This window comes from Trifolium pratense, linkage group LG5 (genome assembly GCF_020283565.1).
Source record: "Trifolium pratense cultivar HEN17-A07 linkage group LG5, ARS_RC_1.1, whole genome shotgun sequence".
Lineage (NCBI taxonomy): Eukaryota > Viridiplantae > Streptophyta > Magnoliopsida > Fabales > Fabaceae > Trifolium > Trifolium pratense.
Window position 1 is genome coordinate 33,142,301 of NC_060063.1, and position 22,913 is coordinate 33,165,213.

A 22,913-nucleotide genomic window follows, 5' to 3' on the forward strand; every position below is an offset into this window, starting at 1 on the left:
AAGTATCAAAGCCAGAATGTAGTGAAAAGTGCAGAAATTTTCCAACACTGAAACAGAATTCTGCAGAAAATATATATACAGAAGGCAACCACGCCGCGCGCCAGATCTATCACGCCGCGCGTGGTTGCAATTTCATCAACTACGCCGCGCGTGGTAACAGAATCACGCGGCGCGTGATCAAGTCAGAGAGCAATCTTCATCTTCAGCAAAGCTTCACGCCGCGCGTGGTAAGGCATCACGCGGCGCGTGATCAAAGTCAGAATCTTGGCTCTCTGTTAGCTCCATCACGCGGCGCGTGATGGCCTACGCCCCCAGCGTAGTGAAAATCATTCAAATCCTGCAATTTTTCCTGTTTTCTTGCAAATCAAGTAATCAAGCTATTGGTTAGATTTCTCTCATATTTATTGCTAAAAACCTACTAAAATGTACCTAATGTTGCTAAAATAGGCATGGATTAGATAGTGTGACGATTTGTCATCAAATGGGTACCAAGGTTGCACAGGCGCTGCATTATTCACAAGCGGCTGCATGCCTGATTGTACTTGTTGAGGCGTTCCAGGAGTGGGACAAAGGCACATTAGCAGCAGCTGCATTATTCACAAGCGGCTGCATGCCTGATTGTACTTGTTGAGGCGTTCCAGGAGTGGCAATCATTGCCCAAGTTCCAGAAGAGACATCATTAATTAAAAGTGGCACTAAACCAGGACAATACATATTATAAAATATCAACAAAACTTATGCAAATGGAAACCAATTCAATCTAAATGAAGTCTCACCTCTCTATGCGATAATCAGTCCTTCACGCACACATGGCATGGAGACATGTGGAACACTTGACACATTGTGTGCATGAACCATCGATTTGCTTACAAATAACACAAATCTGAAATTGAACTAATACAGAATTTAGGTTGAATTGGAATGAACAAAACTAAGTAATGATGTAACTTAGTGTAAAATGTGCAAAGAATAAATTCCATCAATTGGTGACTAGAATTAGGTAGGACCATTACTATATTTTTTCGGGGAAAAATTTATACACATTAGTGAGTGATAATATCAAACTATACTTCTTTTGAAAATAATATACAAGTACATTTTCTGCATAGGGAAAAGAACTTCAAATAGGCTACCCTCACAAAAGAATTTGATGGAATACTCAAGATACCCAAAACATGCTAAATTTACTCATCACTAGCAAAAAAAACTTCAGGTCTAAACCAGACACAAGTTACATGAACCATAGTGGAACAAGATCAGTAGGCTTTAGAGCACAACCTGAGTGTCCAACAATACATTTCACATAAAGTGTGCAGTTAGATCTTAAAAATAAAGTGTGCAGTTATTTGATCAGGCAGGCATATGTAACGACCCAAATTTATTATTCACTATTTAAGTGTTTAATTATTTGGTGATGTGGTTTTTAAGTAAGATAATAACTTTATGTTATTTATCGAGAGTTTTAGTTAACGCGCGAGTTAGTGAGAGTTAACACGAGTTGGGCCAAGCCAATTGGGCTTGAGGCCCAATGGGCCTTGAGTGTGTGTGAGGGGGCGCCCATTAAGGGCAAGGAAGAGAAAGAGAAATTCATTTCTCATGTTCTTTATGTTCTTGAAGAGAGGAGGAGAGAGCTTGAGGAGCTAGGGCGAGAAGAAAAGCTAGAGGTTCGAGATCTTCGTCGAGTTTTCTTCGAATCCAGGTAAGAGAGTAGATTTCATATTCGTGGGTGACTCGAGGAAGGGGAGAATGTCGATTTCTCCTCACCCGAACTTCCTCCACCCCATTTTCGTTTTAGCTTAGAACGGATTTTCTTGATGAAAATCGTTCCTAAGGTTCTTAATATGTTTAACATGCTTTTAACATGATTAATGAACGGATTTAATGGGTAAAATACGAGTTTATGAAAGATTAAACTCAAGAACTTTGTGTTCTTGAGAGTTTTGATGAAAAAGTGTTCAATCTTTACTTTTTCGATGTTTATGATGTAGATCTGAGAAATGAATTGTCCTTTTGTGTTTAGATATGCTTGTTATACTTGAATATGAACTTATTTGGGGTTTATAACATGAAAAATGGGATTTTTGGGTGATTTTGAGTGGAAAATCGTATTATGGAACTCAAGAACAGATGTTCTTCTGGTGTGGTTCGCTACCTGTTCGCTACAGCGAATGTGTTCGCCAGATGCTCGCTACAGCGAACGTGTTCGCCACCTGTTCGCTACCTGCTCGCTAATTGGATTTTGGCTCTGTGTCTGTTCGCTACCTGTTCGCTACCTGTTCGCTACAGCGAACAGCTCTGTGACAGGATTATTTTGTTGATGTTTTGTTAGTGGAATTAGGCACTCGTAACATGGATTTAAGGTATCCTAACATGCAATTAGGTGTTTATAACCATGATTAATTGTATTGTGATGATAGTTGTTGATTATGTGTGTGGAATATAATTGTTGTTGATTGTGTTGATGATGTTTGTTAAAATGTCAAAGAAGTATATTAAGGTGTTAATTATCTTAATAAAGACGGACGTTGGATAGTGTTCCACGTTATTGTTGATGGGCTATATGCCAAAATTGTTGATGAATATATTCATGAGTTTTGAGTGCATGCATCATGAATATTTAGGGATATTGGCTTGTCCAATAAAGAAGGATATCGAACTATATTTGTTTGATAAAGAAGCATATCAGAGGTGAAATACCCTGATAAAGAAGATGGTACCACATGCATTAGAGGTGTCTAGAGGACATAGCATGAATGTGAAGCATTAGATTGCATTAGGGATTATGTGTGCATTTTATGATAAATAATGTTTGACACATACTTGGTAAATGTTGATTGTTAATCCGTTTGTGAGGAGCAGAGTCCGTCATGACTATAAAATGAACAACGCAGAGTCCGTCATGACTATAAAATGAACAACGCAGGGTCCGTCATGACCATAATCTGAACAATGTATTTGTGGTGTTAGATTACATTAGGAACTTTATGTATATTCCTATTTGTAACTGAGTTATGTGCTATTTGTGGATGTTTTGGTATTGTCCGAGACGACGTGAAACTATATGTTTGGTTTATTTTGTGGATGATTGATTATGTGATAAATGAAGTATATGCATGATATATGAATATGCATGAATGATGGTGATGTATATGTATAATGTATGATTATGCATGTTGTTATGAAGAAGTGTTTAAGTACCATTTACTTACACTTGTATATTTTGAGTATGTTGTCTAACTCTCTTTTATGTGTTATGTGCTGGACCGTTGGGGGTCCAGATTGGCAGGTTTTTGTGGTATTCGATGTCGAGTCGTCGGTGAAGCTCCGCTCTGATTGTGACACGGGAAAGGGTTTTATATTGTGTATAAAGTCCTTTATCTAGGTTGTCTTGTATAGCTAATAAATACATTAGTTGATTTAAGATTTGTATAAACACTATTTTTACTAATTAATTACATTAGTATTACTTTGATAGAGGAGTGTAATACTCGAACCAATATTCAATAAATTAAATGTGATTTTCCGTTGCGTATTTTGAAAAAGATTTTACTAAAGGTAGAAATATATAAAAAATGGGTTTGGGTGTTACAATTGGTATCAGAGCCCCGTTGTCTTCGGACTGTGTGGGTTATGTGTCGATCAGAGCAGGTCTGTGCAGTCAGACCAAGTGAGTATTGTGTGTCAGTCGTGTTTGTCTAACGATTTGGTTGTGTTTGTTTTGTGAAATCACTTATGTTGTTCATTTAGGAACTATGAGTGGTGTGAATTGATGAATTGATCCATTCTTTTGTTGAGTAATGGTGTGAGTGCTATACTTCTATGCTATAATAGTTGAATATGCTTAGAGTTTAACCTTGGTATAGTTTAAACTTGGTTGATTGATGCTTATTTGCTAATTGTTGATGATCCGGCATGATGTAAAACTGCATGTGACGATCCGGCATGATATAAAACTGCATGTGGTAATGATTTGAAATAATTTTAAAAACTAATATTATTTCTTGAAGATTTTGGTGAAAATATAGAGTTATTTTCTTTTGGGTGAGTGAAAATTAATTTTCAAAATGGTGAGAAGAGTAGGATATTAATGTGTCCTGGTATGTGTTTGTTATATGTTTGTTGATAACATGTGTTAGATAATTACTAGGCATTTGAATTGCTATGCGTTTTATGAGTAAAAACATGAAGATCTCATAATCCTATGTTGTAATTGTGATGCATGATTCTAATTGTGCTTTCAAGTCTATAATGATGTTATATGCTTGATGTTTTGGATTTTGTGTATTAGTGAGTCGAGAAAACGAGAGTTTAGTGAGCGTGAGTTCAAAACCGTAGCAGAGCACCCTGATTTTTGGATGTGCTCGCTAGGCGAAGAATGAACCTCGCTGAGTCTCGCTAAGTCTTGCTAAGTCCTGTGAATGTTTTTGACTTGTCTCGCCGGGAGCTCGCTAGCTTTTGCTAAGCGAGGGAGCCAGACAAGAAATTTATTTTGTTGACGTCTTGTTCTGAGTTGATTGAATGTGAGTATGAATTATTGCTATGCAATGTTCATTTTTCTTGTGTTGTTTTGATTTCCTAACTTTGAGAAGTGAGGGAAGTATAGGTTACTTGAATGCTTGCATGAATTTGTGTTAGTGTTTAGGTATCGTGGGTTAGGTTTTGTCCCTTGTATGCGACATGCGTGTAAACGATGTCGATACTAGTTTCTTCTTTTGGGAAGAATATGTTTAGAGACGATAGAACCGTTAGGTGTGAGCACCGGAAGTTCTAGTGGAAGAGTGTAGGTGGGTTTGAGATAAGTGGGGGAGAAGGTTACATCCCTCCGAGATGTTTTGAACGTGAGAAGATGAGATGAGTAGAGATGTTCTTGAAGCGGAATATTCAGGAATTGGCGACGTTGTTCGAAGTGGAATGAATGGGCGCAACAAGTTGTGAGAAACTACTAGAAGGGAAGTTGTCAGACCAAGTGTTTCGCCGTGGGGCGTTAGTGATATTGGTTAAGTGAGATGAAGAGTATTCGGAACGGTTGGAGGTCGTGTGTGGCACTAAAAGTATGGAGGCGTGTTTTGTGGACCAGGTTGAAGTACCTGTTTGATCGAAAGGAGTCGAATATGAGGAAGAGGAAGTGATTAGGATTCTTGAGAGGATGATTATTTGAAGTAAGTTGTCATCCAAGTGGATCATATGTTGTACCGGATGTTGGAGTAAGAAGCTTTACGTGAGTCGTGCATATGGTAGTATGTTGAATTGGTTGAACAATTTGGAATTCTAAGTCTAGTGTGTGAAGTGATTTTCAGAAGAGATTTGAGAAGCTTAGAGAAAGAGATGTGAAGATTAGTGAACCGTTGGTGTTAATTAATCGAGGAAATTAAAGGAAGTAGGTTTTAAAAGAGATGAGAATGGAATTGAGAAATATCATAATAAGATTGGTATGTTTGTTGAATCGTTGGGAGTAGGATAACAATTCGAAAGATTTTGTGAGAGGCTTGTCGAAGAAAGAGTGATTGGATTTGGATAATGACCGGACAATTGGTGTCACATGTTGAACGAGAACGTAGAGTCTTAGAGGTTGAGACGAAGCTAAATGATAGGTATCATTTTTGAATGATGAAGAATAAGGAAGTTAGCCGTTGAGGGACGTGAGAAGAATGAGTATATGAGGTCATGTTGGAAGTGACTTGTGTTAAGTGAGAATTTGCGAAAAGGATTATCGCACATGTGAGTAGATGTCGTGTTTTAGCACATATAGTAAGGAGTTGAAGGTGATGCCTAAGGTAAGTATCAGAGAGCATTTGGTAGTGCCCACAAGATAAGAGTGAGTAAGTATTTGCTAAGGAATTTGGATTCATGAAATGGAAGAGTCGGTAGAGACTAGTTTTGTTAGATGCATCGTGGATGTTGATGTAGTATGGTCATAATCGGTGACAATGACGTAAAGGATTTTAAGTTGTTTCATCATGGATGATGGAACGGTAGTGATTTGGTGTATAACTTAAAATGTATTTTGGACGAGAATTTTGGAAATTTTCTAGATGTCATGTTGGGATTAGACAAGGAGTCATGAGTAAGAATACTAAGACAAAGGTTGATTAGAACTTAATGGATGGGATTAGATCGTATGGCGAATATTTGGAGCTTTGTAGATTTAATTCAAGAGTTTGATTTTGGTATCGAATGTACTAAGGAGGAGTTTAAAGATAGCTATCCAAAGAGAGATGATGATTGGTAGAGGTCGTAAGTGAATAAGAAACCGATGAGTGAATAAATGGAGAAGAGTATGCTTGTTGCAATGCGAGATGATGAGGAACATCGATAGATGGATTATGGGCGAATTGAAGATGTCGTTTGGAATCAACGAGATAGAGGTTATGATTGTTTGGAGAACCAATTTTAGGCGGTAGCCTAATTTTGAAGTAGCAAATTGCTAAGGGATTAAGGAGAAGTGGTATTGTAAAATGTTTGCGTTAAGGAATGCAAATATTGGTTGAGAGATTACTTGGGAACAGAGTAGTCGTATTGGATTCGACTCAATGTGAGAAAAGGAATTTGACGGTTAGAGACGGTAGTTTTTAGCATGTGTCAATGAAGTTTGAGAATGTTGGTCATCAAGTGATTGTTGGAATTGATTTATCAAGTGATAAGTTGGAATAAGATACGATATGAATAGGTGATGTAACACGGTTAAGTGATCCATGAGGGAATCAGAGACTTATAGGATTTGTGGAGTTATGGAGTATTCCACGGGAGTATCTTTCGGAGAGTTCGATTGTTTGTACCTGTTTTGGGGTAAAGATTGTGAGTACCGTAGAATGTGTCTGTGGATGTTTCGTGCGAAGTTGATGTTTTAGCAGTTTGATAAGAATGGTTTGTGCCGATATCATGATTGTTGAATATTTATCGACAAATTGAGGAACTGGCCGTCCTTGATCTCTTGTTGATAAATAGACAAAAATTGTGTTGGATGGGATAAACTAATTTTGTCAAACTTGGTAATGTGCAATGTTTCGAACGTTTCGTTGGAGGGTCGGATACAGGAGTTATCCGGAGTTGTTTTAGTCGCGTAATTTTCGAGGGCGAAAATCTTTTAAGTGGGGGAGAGTTGTAACGACCCAAATTTATTATTCACTATTTAAGTGTTTAATTATTTGGTGATGTGGTTTTTAAGTAAGATAATAACTTTATGTTATTTATCGAGAGTTTTAGTTAACGCGCGAGTTAGTGAGAGTTAACACGAGTTGGGCCAAGCCAATTGGGCTTGAGGCCCAATGGGCCTTGAGTGTGTGTGAGGGGGCGCCCATTAAGGGCAAGGAAGAGAAAGAGAAATTCATTTCTCATGTTCTTTATGTTCTTGAAGAGAGGAGGAGAGAGCTTGAGGAGCTAGGGCGAGAAGAAAAGCTAGAGGTTCGAGATCTTCGTCGAGTTTTCTTCGAATCCAGGTAAGAGAGTAGATTTCATATTCGTGGGTGACTCGAGGAAGGGGAGAATGTCGATTTCTCCTCACCCGAACTTCCTCCACCCCATTTTCGTTTTAGCTTAGAACGGATTTTCTTGATGAAAATCGTTCCTAAGGTTCTTAATATGTTTAACATGCTTTTAACATGATTAATGAACGGATTTAATGGGTAAAATACGAGTTTATGAAAGATTAAACTCAAGAACTTTGTGTTCTTGAGAGTTTTGATGAAAAAGTGTTCAATCTTTACTTTTTCGATGTTTATGATGTAGATCTGAGAAATGAATTGTCCTTTTGTGTTTAGATATGCTTGTTATACTTGAATATGAACTTATTTGGGGTTTATAACATGAAAAATGGGATTTTTGGGTGATTTTGAGTGGAAAATCGTATTATGGAACTCAAGAACAGATGTTCTTCTGGTGTGGTTCGCTACCTGTTCGCTACAGCGAATGTGTTCGCCAGATGCTCGCTACAGCGAACGTGTTCGCCACCTGTTCGCTACCTGCTCGCTAATTGGATTTTGGCTCTGTGTCTGTTCGCTACGTGTTCGCTACCTGTTCGCTACCTGTTCGCTACAGCGAACAGCTCTGTGACAGGATTATTTTGTTGATGTTTTGTTAGTGGAATTAGGCACTCGTAACATGGATTTAAGGTATCCTAACATGCAATTAGGTGTTTATAACCATGATTAATTGTATTGTGATGATAGTTGTTGATTATGTGTGTGGAATATAATTGTTGTTGATTGTGTTGATGATGTTTGTTAAAATGTCAAAGAAGTATATTAAGGTGTTAATTATCTTAATAAAGACGGACGTTGGATAGTGTTCCACGTTATTGTTGATGGGCTATATGCCAAAATTGTTGATGAATATATTCATGAGTTTTGAGTGCATGCATCATGAATATTTAGGGATATTGGCTTGTCCAATAAAGAAGGATATCGAACTATATTTGTTTGATAAAGAAGCATATCAGAGGTGAAATACCCTGATAAAGAAGATGGTACCACATGCATTAGAGGTGTCTAGAGGACATAGCATGAATGTGAAGCATTAGATTGCATTAGGGATTATGTGTGCATTTTATGATAAATAATGTTTGACACATACTTGGTAAATGTTGATTGTTAATCCGTTTGTGAGGAGCAGAGTCCGTCATGACTATAAAATGAACAACGCAGAGTCCGTCATGACTATAAAATGAACAACGCAGGGTCCGTCATGACCATAATCTGAACAATGTATTTGTGGTGTTAGATTACATTAGGAACTTTATGTATATTCCTATTTGTAACTGAGTTATGTGCTATTTGTGGATGTTTTGGTATTGTCCGAGACGACGTGAAACTATATGTTTGGTTTATTTTGTGGATGATTGATTATGTGATAAATGAAGTATATGCATGATATATGAATATGCATGAATGATGGTGATGTATATGTATAATGTATGATTATGCATGTTGTTATGAAGAAGTGTTTAAGTACCATTTACTTACACTTGTATATTTTGAGTATGTTGTCTAACTCTCTTTTATGTGTTATGTGCTGGACCGTTGGGGGTCCAGATTGGCAGGTTTTTGTGGTATTCGATGTCGAGTCGTCGGTGAAGCTCCGCTCTGATTGTGACACGGGAAAGGGTTTTATATTGTGTATAAAGTCCTTTATCTAGGTTGTCTTGTATAGCTAATAAATACATTAGTTGATTTAAGATTTGTATAAACACTATTTTTACTAATTAATTACATTAGTATTACTTTGATAGAGGAGTGTAATACTCGAACCAATATTCAATAAATTAAATGTGATTTTCCGTTGTGTATTTTGAAAAAGATTTTACTAAAGGTAGAAATATATAAAAAATGGGTTTGGGTGTTACAGCATACACATGTGAACCATACATAAAAACTCACTAATTCAGGACTTTTTTTTTGAGACACGTTGGAAACAGAAGGAATGAAAAACTTAGACAAAAACAGAAGCACCTATAACTCTCCCTTAGAATGGCACTGATTGCTTCTTTTGTTCTTTTGACATTTTTTCCGCTTGGCTGATAAACTGACAATGGAAGTCTCCATTGGTGTGGCCCCTGCAAAAAATTAATGACCACATGAACTACGGTAATAACCAAGGGGCATATAGCTAGGTGAATTTTTATCAAGAAGGAACCTTTGACATTGAAGTAACACCAAGAAAGTTTACTGCACTTTTTCTGGCAGTGATTAAATCCCCCCTCCATCCACTAACTTCGTCCTGAATACAAAATTTTGGTCAGAAATGACTACAAATTATCTAAAACAGTAACGAAAAAAAAATCGCACTATATCTGAAGGAAGATTCTTCCGTATATACTCATCAGCATCTTCTTCCCACTCTGACATGTCCTGCAAATTGCATTACCATAAGACATCAATGAGAAAGGGTCTCTTGAGAAAAAGTCCATCCCCGTTACTTTTTTGAAATAAATTCTGACCTTTACATTTATGACCAATGCTGGGAAGATTGCAGATTCCAATAGAGCTGTAAAATGTGGAGAAACTAACCCTGTGTTATAATTGAAATAACGTCTTTAAATTGAAGAATATATCAATTACAAAATTCAAAACATCCTAACAATTAAAACAGACACTAAAAATAAATTGCAAGTCAATAAAATTGATATAACCTACCGGACCAGTCTCCAGCACATTTGAAATTACTTCATAACCAAGGGAGAGAATCATCTCTGGAAGGAAATGAAGTCTCTGCAAAAAGGAATTACACTGTTCAGATATTGAAATGACAAAAAATAAATAATATAATTATAAAATTAAGGTTACACAAGTCTAGAATCAAGTTATAGATAACAGAAGATTTGGAAACCGTGTGGAAAATGAATATAGCAAGCATAACCATTAATCAAGCCAACTACTAATCAGATACTAAGAACAAAATTTAAGAATATCATCGTACGCTGATGTTTTTGCTAAATTTTACTATGCTTAGAGTACAATTTATAATATCTGGCATCAACCTGAAAATGGAGGAGTTATATTTTATTATACAATACCAAACATGCATATAACCAAAAATTAAAATACTTAGAAACTATATTACTTGTCGAAAGAGGAGCTAGAGTAGATGAGCATGTAGGACTTTACCTATCAGTAGGAATGTCTCCTTCAAAAAAAAAAAGTAGGAGTGTCAGATTAAAAATGAATAAAAAATTTCAGATTAATTAGCAACAAAAAAAAAAGAATTTACCATATAAACTTCAGAGGGAGGAGAAAAAATTCACATACATTCTTGAACCAAATACCAAAAGAGAAATAAAAGGTTACAATAGCTGACATTTTGCATTAAATAACAAAAATTTACAAATTATCAAGACCACCAACAGTGAATTTCGAATATCTGAAAGGGTCTGAGAAGAAGCGCATGAAGAACAATAAGTGCATTGATGGTCCGCATTAGGATTACATGTATTGTACTCTCAGCCTGCTCGAGATAATCTGCAGCCTAAACATAGATTGCATCATGAATACTTCTTAACTGAAAGTTCTAAAAGAAGAAAAGTATATATCAAGATCAATCAATTAAAATCAGGGCAAATTATACTCACTTTGGTTACACCTTGCAGGACAAAGAGAAAAAGTGAAATACAAATTTCTGACACGTATTTTTGGACTCGATCATACAACAAAGTCAGATTTTGTCCCCACCGGAATAATAAAAAGGAAGGAAAGAGGTTAGTATCTTCTTAATTTATGCTTTGCATTAGAGTAACAATTTATATGTTGCCAATTTATTTTTGTGCATATAAGAAAAAAAATATAACACAAGAGTACCTACAAACTTAAATATGCTATACTGTATTGATATCATTATCATGAAAGCAATGACAATGTTTCTTTTGAAACAGAAAATTTAAGACCCCGTTGACTTTATGAAAACATTTTCTACACAAATTTTAGAAAATGCTTTCACTTTTCGCATAGTAAATAGGGTCTCAGCTACTTTAGAGAAGAGGAATGGAAGATTTACCATATTTGTAGCTTCGTCAACTAGGTAATCGCAGCTATATGTACTGATATGGAGGACTGGAGACCTGATATCAATTTATACAAAATCTTTTCCTCCTAACACGATTCTTTCGAAAGATCTACAAAACAGAAACCTTTCTTGTTATAAAATATACAAACCAACAAAGCTTGGGGATTTTGCATAATACTGCAGACATCAGTTTTGGTTCCTCTTCTACGATATTGATCGGTTTCAAGATATCTTTCACTCAAGATATAAATGATAAAAACAAACTAATATTCACTCCACAAGCAACAAACTAGATACAAGATTGTTGTTTCCGAAGACAACTTACATTTAGGGCAGTTCTCAGAGTAGACAACATCCCATATCCTTCTTGCAGATGGACTGGTGTACCCGGTATATCTTTCAGGATACAGTTGAAGATTCACATATGTCATCTCACATGTAAATGCAACCATTTAGACAATCATTTTTCTAAAAATAAGTATAAAACATTATAGGATGATTTAATTGGATATGTAACAGTGTAAAAATATGTCAATTCCATGGTGCTACTAATACCTCTTTAAAAGGTAAACTTAAAAGTTACTTATGATAAACTACAATGATAAACATAAATTATTATGGACATTGACATACACTACAGTCCCGCAAACGGCAGATACGATCATCAGGCCAAAAAGGGCAGTCACACCATAGCTTGGCCTACAGACAATTTCATCTACCAATCTTTAGCGTAGAAGAAACACATGAGGGTTGCCAAAAGGGGAAAATAATCAGTAATTTCCCTATCTAAGTTTCAGCCTCAATTCTTTTGAAATATAGAATTTTTCCATCAAAGTAACAATACAATAAAAGATCAAATAGAAAGACTTTTGCATTTTCCTGCTTTGGAAGTGCCACAAGATTCACATCATCCAAACTCAAGGGGAAGCCCAAGGAATGGATTTGCCAGCTGACTAGCATGGCTAATTTGGGAATCACTAATGATGCAGTACTCTATCAACAAAATAAAACAAGAAATTTCCCATTATATTGATCAAATCTAATATATTATTGAAATGACCATAACATCATAACAAAGCTTACACTAGTAGAAAAATGACTTTTGGTTTAGAGATACCACTACTGGTATGTGAATACCAGTAGTGAAATACATTTGACCAAAGGATTCCACTACTGATATTTTAATACCGGTAGTGAAAAGTTCATAGACAAGGGATTTCACTACTGGCTTTCTTAAATCAGTAGTGAAAAGTAGACACGGTGGCAATGTTGTAATTACGTTGAAATTTGTTTTAATTGGATTTCACTACTGATTTGTTTTTCCACGGTAGTTAAATCCTTTACCATAGAATGTATACGCGCAGTGTTCTACTGATTTGTTCATTCATTCCCAAAATGTTATACGCGCAGCAAAATCTCGTCTTCTTCATTCCCACAAATCCCTAATTCTCTTTGAAATCCCTAAATCCCAAATCCCAAATCGTTTTCATTCTTCTTCACAGCAAACACATAAAATTCTTCATTCTACTCTTTGAAACCCAAATCCCTAAATCGTCTTCTTCTTCTCTTTGAAACCCCAAATCGTGTTCTTCATTCTTCGTTTTCTGGAAGTGTGTTCTTCATTCTTCGTGTTCTTTCATTCTTCGTTTTCTGGAAGCGTGTTCTTCATTCTTCGTGTTCTCAGGTATTATTCTTCGTTCTAATTTCTGGTTTTAGGGTTTATGCAATTGGGGTTTATGTTAAAACCTAGGGTTCATATAATTTCGTTTTTCTTTTTTCTTTTTAGGGTTCATGTTAAAACCTAGGGTTGACTTTTGTTTACTCTGGGAAAAAGGATTCAATTCATTAAATAAACTTCTATTTATATGAAACTAACAGTAACATGAGTAACATGAGTATACTTTGATGAAGATGCTAATAATGTTATTGGAATGATTTTGAATTGGATTTATGTGGTAAACCCCAAAGTACTGCATCTGCAATTCTGCAGAATATTTTTTCTCTGAGACATTCCGTAGAGCACATGCAACACTTGAATAGACAATTTGGTTTTGCACATTTATTTACCTCATATATCATATACTTATCTAAATTAATCATACTCATTGTTTGGTTTTATTACAGGAAGTTTAAATAGACCATATAGCATTAACAAATTTAGACTTTAGTACATGATTTTATCTTGTATGTCAGCTTTATGTTTTGCATTTTGAACTAGGTCAACCCTTATAATTATATCAATTGAAGCAGAGTTTATCGTTTGAAATTACATAGTTTATCGTTTGAAATTATAAGATGGAACTGGCCGTTGTATATAATAGCCACTTTACGCATTCATTCATATTGTGTGCAGTTTAGAATTCATATTAACGAGAGAAGAAAAACCATGGCATTGTACTGAAGTTTTATCCTAATTTTTATGCCACAATAGTGCAATAAAATGTGTGATTATGGTATTTCAATATGAACTTATAGATCTGATTTTCGGGATTACGCGGAACTTTGCTTCAAGGAATTTGGAGATAGAGTGAAGTATTGGATTACCGTGAATGAGCCGTCCACTTACACAAAGATATGTCCTACTCTCAACACTTTTCATTTGTCCTACTCTCAACACTTTTCATATGTCCTACCGTGAATGATACCTGCATTGATGGTAGCAGGGCTTTACTTCTTTGATCATAGTGTTGCTTCTGGGATGGCACAACAAAAGGATTTCAATCTCAAGAAACCTTCTGCATACCATTATGACATATTCTTACTAGGATTCATGGTATGTGTATATATTTAATTATGAATCTCATTATTTCAGACTTTGATATGTGGACTACTTGGCTTGCCTCCTTCAAATGGTGTTCTTCCTCAATCACCTATGCACAGTAAGAGCCTTGCAGTTCTTAAGGGTCTGGTAGGTGAATGACTATTATAGTTCTTAATTTTATAAAGCATTGGAGAGAAAATTGTTGAAAAAAGATGTTAGTTTGAAATGGTAATTTTATGAAATGTAGATGATTAGAAGAAAGATGGTTGAAAGTGCCAAGGAAAGCATAAGAAAGAAAGCTAGCAACTCTGAAATCTATGGAAAGATGCAAGCAGTGTTTGTAGAAATGGACAGCAGCCCAGTTTGTAACACCTAGTAGGTGGTTCAAGTAAGTAGACAATTTACTCTAAAGTTCCATATCCTCATCAATTTATATTTTATTTAATTTCCTTCTACTAATATGTATAGTTCTAAATTGAAATCCGCCATTGCAATTGCGGCCAAATTTATAAACTCATGTTTAGGCCATCTCACATCCGATGGGAGACTTTTTAACATTTAGGTTCACATCGTAAACGTTACTAGGGGTGTTCATAAAAAATTCAAAAACCGAACAAAACCGTTAAACTGAACTGCACCGAAAAGAACTGAATTGTGACATGTAGTTCATGAACCGAACTAGTTCGGTTCAGTTTTTCCAAATGTGTCTAATCAGTTCATAATAGCAATACAGTATAGTTTTGGAGTAACATGGATTCCAATAGCTGGAATCTTGTTTCCCTTGCCTTTCTTCTTACTTATCTTGGTGAGGCAATATATCCTTCCTAAGATATTTAGTCCTCATCATCTAAGAGAACTAGATGCATCTGAATATGAAGAAATTGCTGGTGCTCCAAGACTCTCTGTAAGTACATGAAATGCTTAATGCCCTATATCACTCTTTGATGATCTCAATTCTATTTTTACACATTAATGTTTGTGAAGCATAGACACTGACATGTAGATATCAGTAATAATGTGGAATGTAAAAGTGCTCCTTTATTTTTATTTTTCAGCAGAGGGATTCACCTAGTTTTGGATCAATGGAAGTGTCTGATAGTGAAATATTAGATGAGTTAACTACCAGTAGAGGAGAGTTGAAAGTCAGAACTCTAAGCTTTAGAGAGGAAAGACATGGTCAAGTAAGTGGTTACTTCAATTAAATTAATTTTTTTTCTTCATTTGGAGTTTAAGCCTATTTGAATTGACTTACAGGTAAGAACCATTATAAGGAATAGCTTTAAGGAGGCATTGGATCAATATGATATCTTGATTTCCCCCGCAGCTCCTTCAGTTGCTTATAAAATTGGTAGTCACCCTATTGAATGAACATATGGCAGTCACCCTAGAAATATTTGAACTCTAAAATGTATCAAACTCGCGTTTATAGGAATATTTAACAAAACACTTTTCAAACAATTTAGGAATACCTTCACATCAACTATAGTCATCAACAAAAATGATGAGTTTAGAAATATCTCTTGTAGGTATTGGATTCAGGCTTGATTGGTCCATATAATTTAGCATCTGATTTTTCGGAGAGGTTTTCGTCACAGCACAGACACAAGCTTTAGCACTAGCAGCTGGCTCATTCTTTGGGGTCTGTGATGAAATTTGGTCTTGCACATATTTGAATGTTATAGCCTGTTTCATGGTTAATCTTGATGTTTTTGTTTCTCAACATTTGTTCATTAATTTAAATATTAGCTAGTATATTCTGTCTCATTGTCAGAATTCTTGGTTTTCTGATCCAAATTATATATATTTCATGCAGCTGGGAATTGAGGATGGTGATGAAATGCTTGTTATGCTTCATCTGAGAAGACATGTTTAGTGGAAAATTATAATGAAAAGCTTGCCATGCTTCATTGTAGATGGAACTGGTTTAACTTTGGACTAGGCAAATTAATGCATAATATTTGTACCTTCTATTTTCTAGTAATATTATGGTGCAGTTGCAGCTGCTGGACTTTGCACTTCCTAATTATAACCTTAGTTTATATTAGTTTAAATCATGGATGGATTATCATAGTTATATATATATATGTATCAGTTGCCTCCATGAGGTTGTCATGTATAGAAGATATAGCTTTGCACTTCCTAACTGATTTTTAACATATAGCTTTAGCACTAGCAGCAATGGCTCATTCTTTGGGGTCTGTGATGAAATTTGGTCATGTTACAAATATGCAGGCACAGGATGCTACAAAAAAACGAAAAAAAAAAAAAAAAAACTAACATACCACTACTGATATTTATAACAATCAGTAGTGAAAACTACACATACCACTACGGGTAAGAGTAATGACCCGTAGTGGAATCCTCAATTCTAAAAAAAAAAAAGGAAACCATACATACCACTACGGGTATGCGTAAATACCCGTAGTGGAATCCTCAATTCTTAAAAAAAAAAAACTGGAAACCATACATACCACTACGGATATGTGTAAATACCCGTAGTGGAATCTCATACATACCACTACGGGTATTTGTAAATACCCGTAGTGGAATCCCCAATTCTTAAAAAAAAAAAAACTGGAAACCATACATACCACTACTGATATTGTAAATACCCGTAGTGGAATCTCATACATACCACTACGGGTATTTGTAAAAACCGACGTGGAATCCCCATAATATTAAATAATAATTACAGAAGAAACTACACATACCACGTCGGGTATAAAAATACCCGACGTGGAAAGTTGAACTTACAACGTCGACTGCATTTACTACTGGCCGCGGCCAGTAGTAGAAAGTCAGTTTGGCCAGTGGTTGTATCTCCTTTCTGCACTAGTGTTAGTAACCAAACACTGAAATAAAAACTTATTTTATTGATAAGAATTAAAATCCAAAACCATTACTGGTAAGTAGCAATATGTGCATGCATAAACACCAGGAGAATGCAACGTTGTCTATTTTGAGTTCTTTTCGGAAAGATAAAACAGAAACCAAAATCCCACACCATACATTTATATTGACACCAATAAATCTACAGCCACTGTAAATAGATAACTCATAATCACGCGTCATTATTTGTAAATCTTAAAAGTTTCAACGAAATTAAAGCAGAAAAGCAAATAAGAAAACAATGGAACAGAAAACTACTTGAAAGGCAGGGGCGGAGCCCTTCATGGGCTGGACAGGGCCATGGCCCGCCCCAGAATTTTTATTTTTTTTCATAGGTATACTATTTAGCGGCGGTTATAAATCCCCGCTAAATAGTCTGTGTAGTTTGTTATATTTTGTTTTGTGGGGGTTTCAAACCAAAATCCAGTATTCTTTAACAGGTTTTCATTTTGCAGGGGTTTCCAACCCCCGCTATTGCTACGTCCCAGAATTCAAATGATTCAAACATACTTTTTAATTTGTTTTTTTAAGCATCCCTTCTAATGTTTTATTGTTAAATAATTTATAGATGTCTTAAAATGTGTAATTTATTTGGTCGAAGTATTCAAGTATATTTTTTTGGAGAAAAAAGTACTCAAATTTTTATTTAAAATAGAGTTTGTGTATAAAAATTCATGTTTGATCAATCTTTTGTTAAAAAAATTTAAATTTTTGTTACAGAGATGCATATAATATTATAAACATAAATACAAAAACTAATTAAAAAGTATGAAGTTTACACATTTGACATAAAATATATTTCATAATATATTTTTTAAAATTTATTTAATAAACATGTTAATGGTCCACCTTTTGACTATTTTTGAGATATCCATACTAGACAGACTCTCAATATGATATGTCTTTTTTTTAGTAATTTCTTTTGCATATTCAATTTATATTTGCAGCGGCCCGCCCCAATTTTTTGGGCTAGCTCCGCCATTGTTGAAAGGTCTGATGGGATAACGTTTATATATAACTGAACGGTTAAGGGCAGTGACCTTTCATTGGGCTTAACTGAATGGTCCAACCCATCACGGTCCATTCAGAAACAAGAGCCCAATCAAATAATTCATCAACAATTAAGTGCTTAATATAATGGATCATAGTTTATATCAATAATAATTTATAATAATTGATTAATTAAATAATTAATCCAACACACCTTACAAGTCGGTTTTGTAAGGATGAGTTAGGCCCAAAACTCAGTTTTAAGATGGTATAAAGTCTCTCCACGATACGTTGGACCACCTGTTATCCGGTTTCCATTATCCTCCCACCGTTTATATCTGCGCACCAAGCCCAATAGTGTTAGGCGCAATGGGGTGTGTTAACAAGTCCCACATCGGTTGAGAGATGGTCTGACTAAGTGTTTATAAACTAGAGGCAATCCTCACCTTACAAACCGGTTTTGTAAGGATGAGTTAGACCCAAAACTCAATTTTAAGACTCACCCCAGAGAATTTGGCATTAATGGTTGCCAAGTACAAAGCACCAACAACATCCCTAAATGATTCCTCTAAGTATTGGTGGAATGATGCAAAGTTTTGGGAGCTAAACCCTCTTCAAAAACAGGCTCATTCTAGCATGGGAAAGAGTGGTAGGTCTCTCATGGTGGGAAACAAATGTTAACCTTTAGATCATAAAGGTATACAATATGCTATAATAAAATGTCCACACCATATTTTATCATCTTTTATCAAAATTATTTTTTAATTTATATATTATTATTAAATTATTTTTATATGCCAAAACTTTATTTTAATGTAATATATATTTCACGTCGAAGTGTACATGTACAATAACAAAGGTGGAAAAAAAAAACTATAAATTGAACTTAGAAATAGAGAAGGTGTTGAGAGATGAAATACTTAAAAGGAAGTCTCATTGTACTAAGACTAGCTACAATGGTGTTGATGTTGGTGTAAGCCCTAGAGGCCAATTACTTATAATTGGATAATAAATGTATTGAATAATTTACTTATCAAATAAAAGGCTTTTCTTTATTAATTTTATATATGTTAAAATGATAAAGTCCCTAGAATAGTCAGTTCACTTATGGAACGTTAAGTATGACTTAATCGTGAGATTCCATTAAATATAAGAACACTATTCTTAAACATATCCATAGTCAAGTTTTATTGTGAAATGGGATAACGATAAAGCATAAAGACTATTATGTTGGTAGACTGATGATCATATCTCACTGATCATGGATAATGAGTTATCAAGTCTTCACATAGATATAAATGTTAAGGGTAACTTTATATCGGATTGACCCACCATGAGAATACTACATAGAGTGTTATGAAATGTCATAAGTTTTCTCATAGTGATAAAAGGTGTATTCCACCCTTCGACCTGAAACCACTATGTACCCTAGATGCAGGAGTGTAATACCTTGTTGCCATTCAAACGTTATCCGTAACTGGATAATTATAAAGATGGTTGATGGGTATCCCACGAATCATGCTGAGGGACATGAGTGACCTAGATGGAATTTGTCCCTCCTACATAACGGGAGATATGTCTATGGGCCCAATATTGAACTAGACAAGGATGACATACTATGCCTTGTGTTCAATATAGACATGAGGACAAAAGGGTAATTGTGCACAAGATATTTATCACGGAAAGGTTAGTCAGATCACGTGACATTCCTATGACTTGGGTAACAGTGATGTGTTGCTAGATACCGCTCACTGTTTATAATATTACGATTAATATTATTGCCAACGTCATAAGAACCTACAGGGTCACACACATAAGGACAGTTAAGAAGGAAAAAATAAGTAAGACTTATTGTGGGGGTGCAGTTAGTGAAAAACGGTTATTGGGCTTGAGAAGCCCAATTTCGTGTAAACTAAAGACCTCATAAGAAACTCTATAAATAGAGCCTTATGAGGTTCAGAAGTTACACTTTTTGAAACCCTAACTGAGTTTAGAAAAATTCTGAATTTCTCTAAACCCTAAACCGCACAAAATTCCCTCAGCCTTCATCCAAGAACAGCTAGCACTGTGAGATCGAAGGTTTCTGTTCGTGTGGACTAAGTGGAGGTGCTGCAAGTGCGGTGCTTGTGATCGATAAAGGCGGCCACAGATTTGTTCTTCAAAGGTAATATTCTAGACCTGATCATGCACATTCACAAGAATCCATTGATGGGAAATCTTAATTTTAAAATTCCGCTGCGTTTATAAAAGTGTTTTATGAAACGATTTCCCAACAGTGGTATCAGAGCCACTTGTGAAACCATGAATCGGTTTGCTGTTTTATTACTGTTTTATTAATATGATTTTGAATCGGTATTAATAATAAGAACAACAAGGATTAATAAAATTTGATTGATCGGTTTAAAATATATATGTGATATATATTTCTGATACGACGCATCAGTGTATGTGATACATTGATCGTGTCATTCATTCGAATGTTTGAGTGATTGGCGTTTAATTTGGATGATTGTGAGCGTGAGCTTCGGAACCGTTTATGGTGAAGCATCATATATCCGATCGTTCATCTAGAACTAGCAGTCCTGAAACGTTTTGATGAATGGTGGTTGTATTAGGGTTTATAACAATACAAGTGTTGTGTTGTTATATAAACAGAACATATTGTTCATTGAAAGTTTTAAGTGATTGTCGTGAGCATGAATGATTGTGAGCGTGAGCTTCGGAACCGATTACTGGTGAAGCATCATATATCCAATCGTCTATGGTGAACAAAATCCTGAAACGTTTTGATGAATGATTACTGTAACAATACAAGGGTTGTGTCGTTACAAAAACAGAGTACGGCTAGGGTTTGTATCTGACCGGGCAGCGGAACCCCCGGCTAACTCTGCGTAAGGTGATCAATCATAGTATTTTATTAATTGGACTAATGTAATAATAATAAATTGTGTGTTTATTGTTATTAAAGTTGCATGATGAATGGTTATGGCCTTAGTTCTTTTTCGTTTTATTTGGGATTTTAAATACGGCCTGCGTGTCGTGCCTCTCTTATATTTTCTTGATGTAATTTCTTTTCTCATCTCACTCCCTCGTATGAACACGAGTTTCTTGTAGTGATGTAATATAAGATTAGCAAATAGGACAGGAAGGACATCAATGAAGATCTATCTTGGAGAAGTATAGGTCATTCTTAGATATAGCATAGGTTCTCTCAAATGTTGAGGGAACAATTACGCTAGGGGCCATAACCATATCATTTTATTATATTATGTATGTTGATGCATGTTATGAATGGAGTGACGTCATTGTATGTAAGCCGTGGTAAGGTGAGATCAAATTAATTATAAAAGCCCTCAAAGGAATTAATATTAAGTTTTATTGCTTTCCAACGAATAGCGCCCTTCAAGATCAATATCGATCAATGTAGGTTTTGCCAACGCGAAGTGCATTGTCAATATTGATAAGTTGCGGTGAGGTAATTTATTTATCCAATCGCTATTTAATGGGTCTAACTTAACTAAAGAAAATATAATAAGATTATATAACTTTAGAAGCAAGTATTGGGTTATTCCATGTGATGGATTAGAATAAGTGTTATTCACCCAATAGAAAGGATATGAGAGTTGTATGAGATACAATTGGAAAGGAGTTTCCTACCTAAATAACTAAGTTTTGTGTAATCAGCCCAACGCTGACTTAAAACGAAGTGAAATATGGATCTCATTCTCACTAGAAAATCTTCCAACGGGATTTTCCGAATCAAATGTCGAGGGTCATTTGTTTTGAGTAAAATAGTGAGAGAGCATGTTTAATTAAAGGCCTAATTAAATGTGTATTAAAATTGTTCAATACTTATATTTTCACTTTTATAAATTGTAGATCACCATGTCAAACACCAATACTTCGAACAACATTTTGCGAAGCATTCTTGACAAAGAGAAATTGTCTGGGACAAATTTTCTTGATTGGCATCGTAACTTGAGGATAGTCCTCATGCACGAGAAAAAGCTGTATGCTATTGAGGAACCCCAACCTAACCCTGAGGATGAACCTGCCGCCAATGCTCCAAAGGCACAAAGGGATGCTTATCAGAAGCGTCTTGATGATGCCATGGATGCAAAGTGCCTCATGCTGGCTACCATGACCTCTGAGCTTCAGAAGCAACATGAGGACATGAATGCGTTCGATATGATCGAACACTTGAAAACGCTCTATCAAGAGCAAGCCAGGATTGAGAGGTTTGAGGTTTCCAAAGCCCTGTTTTCAGCCAAGCTATCTGAGGGATCTCTAGTAAGTCCACATGTGCTCAAGATGATTGGGTACGTGGGGAACTTAGAAAAATTGGGATTTCCACTTGGAAATGAGCTTGCAACTGATCTGATCTTGCAATCGTTGCCGGAGAGTTTTAATCAGTTTGTTCTGAACTTCACCATGTCGGACATGGAGAAGACTCTGCCACAACTGCTAGGCATGTTGAGGCAAGCTGAGCAGAATATGAAAACAAAAGGGAAGTCCAACCATGTTCTTATGATTGGCAATGGAAACAAAGGGAAGGGCAACAAAGGGAAGGGAGTCAAAGGGAAGGGCAAGGAAGTTGCCAAACCCAAACCTACCCCTAAAGCCTTGAAGCCCACTGGGGGAGTTGCAAAGGAGGGTAGGTGCTTCCACTGTAACAAGACTGGACATTGGAAGAGGAACTGCCCAAAATACCTGGAAGATAAAAAGAATGGAGTAGAGAGCTCTAATTCAGCAGGTATCTTTGTTATTGAAATTAATTTATCTA

The 22,913-nt window shown here is 35.6% G+C and overlaps 1 protein-coding gene, 1 long non-coding RNA gene and 1 pseudogene across 4 annotated transcripts; 1 reads left to right on the plus strand and 2 right to left on the minus strand.

Annotated features, from left to right (window-relative positions):
• The window catches only part of LOC123886472, a 77,646-nt pseudogene extending 65,196 nt beyond the window's left edge, over positions 1-12,450 (minus strand).
• Positions 488-9,699, minus strand: LOC123885808. Of its 2 annotated transcripts, none has more exons than XR_006801251.1 (4): positions 9,628-9,699; positions 9,444-9,547; positions 777-883; positions 488-614 (listed from the first exon to the last, which is right to left on the minus strand). It is a non-coding gene; the product is annotated as an uncharacterized LOC123885808 (long non-coding RNA). The 2 variants fall into 2 exon arrangements; XR_006801250.1 differs by having other exon boundaries at positions 488-623.
• A 403-nt stretch (positions 12,451-12,853) lies between the features above and the next one.
• Positions 12,854-16,266, plus strand: LOC123884686 (boron transporter 4-like). 2 transcript variants are annotated; one of them, XM_045933850.1, is made up of 5 exons: positions 12,854-13,174; positions 13,966-14,263; positions 14,303-14,398; positions 14,499-14,604; positions 14,814-14,986. In XM_045933850.1, the coding sequence occupies exons 2-5, from the start codon at positions 14,129-14,131 to the stop codon at positions 14,834-14,836; spliced, it is 360 nt and encodes a 119-aa protein (XP_045789806.1). In that variant the 5' UTR covers positions 12,854-13,174; positions 13,966-14,128; the 3' UTR covers positions 14,837-14,986. The 2 variants fall into 2 exon arrangements, 1 of the variants encoding a protein (XP_045789806.1); XR_006800900.1 differs by lacking the exons at positions 12,854-13,174; positions 13,966-14,263; positions 14,303-14,398; positions 14,499-14,604; positions 14,814-14,986 and adding exons at positions 15,118-15,155; positions 15,307-15,432; positions 15,506-15,599; positions 15,778-15,890; positions 16,065-16,266.
• Positions 16,267-22,913: the final 6,647 nt, after the last annotated feature.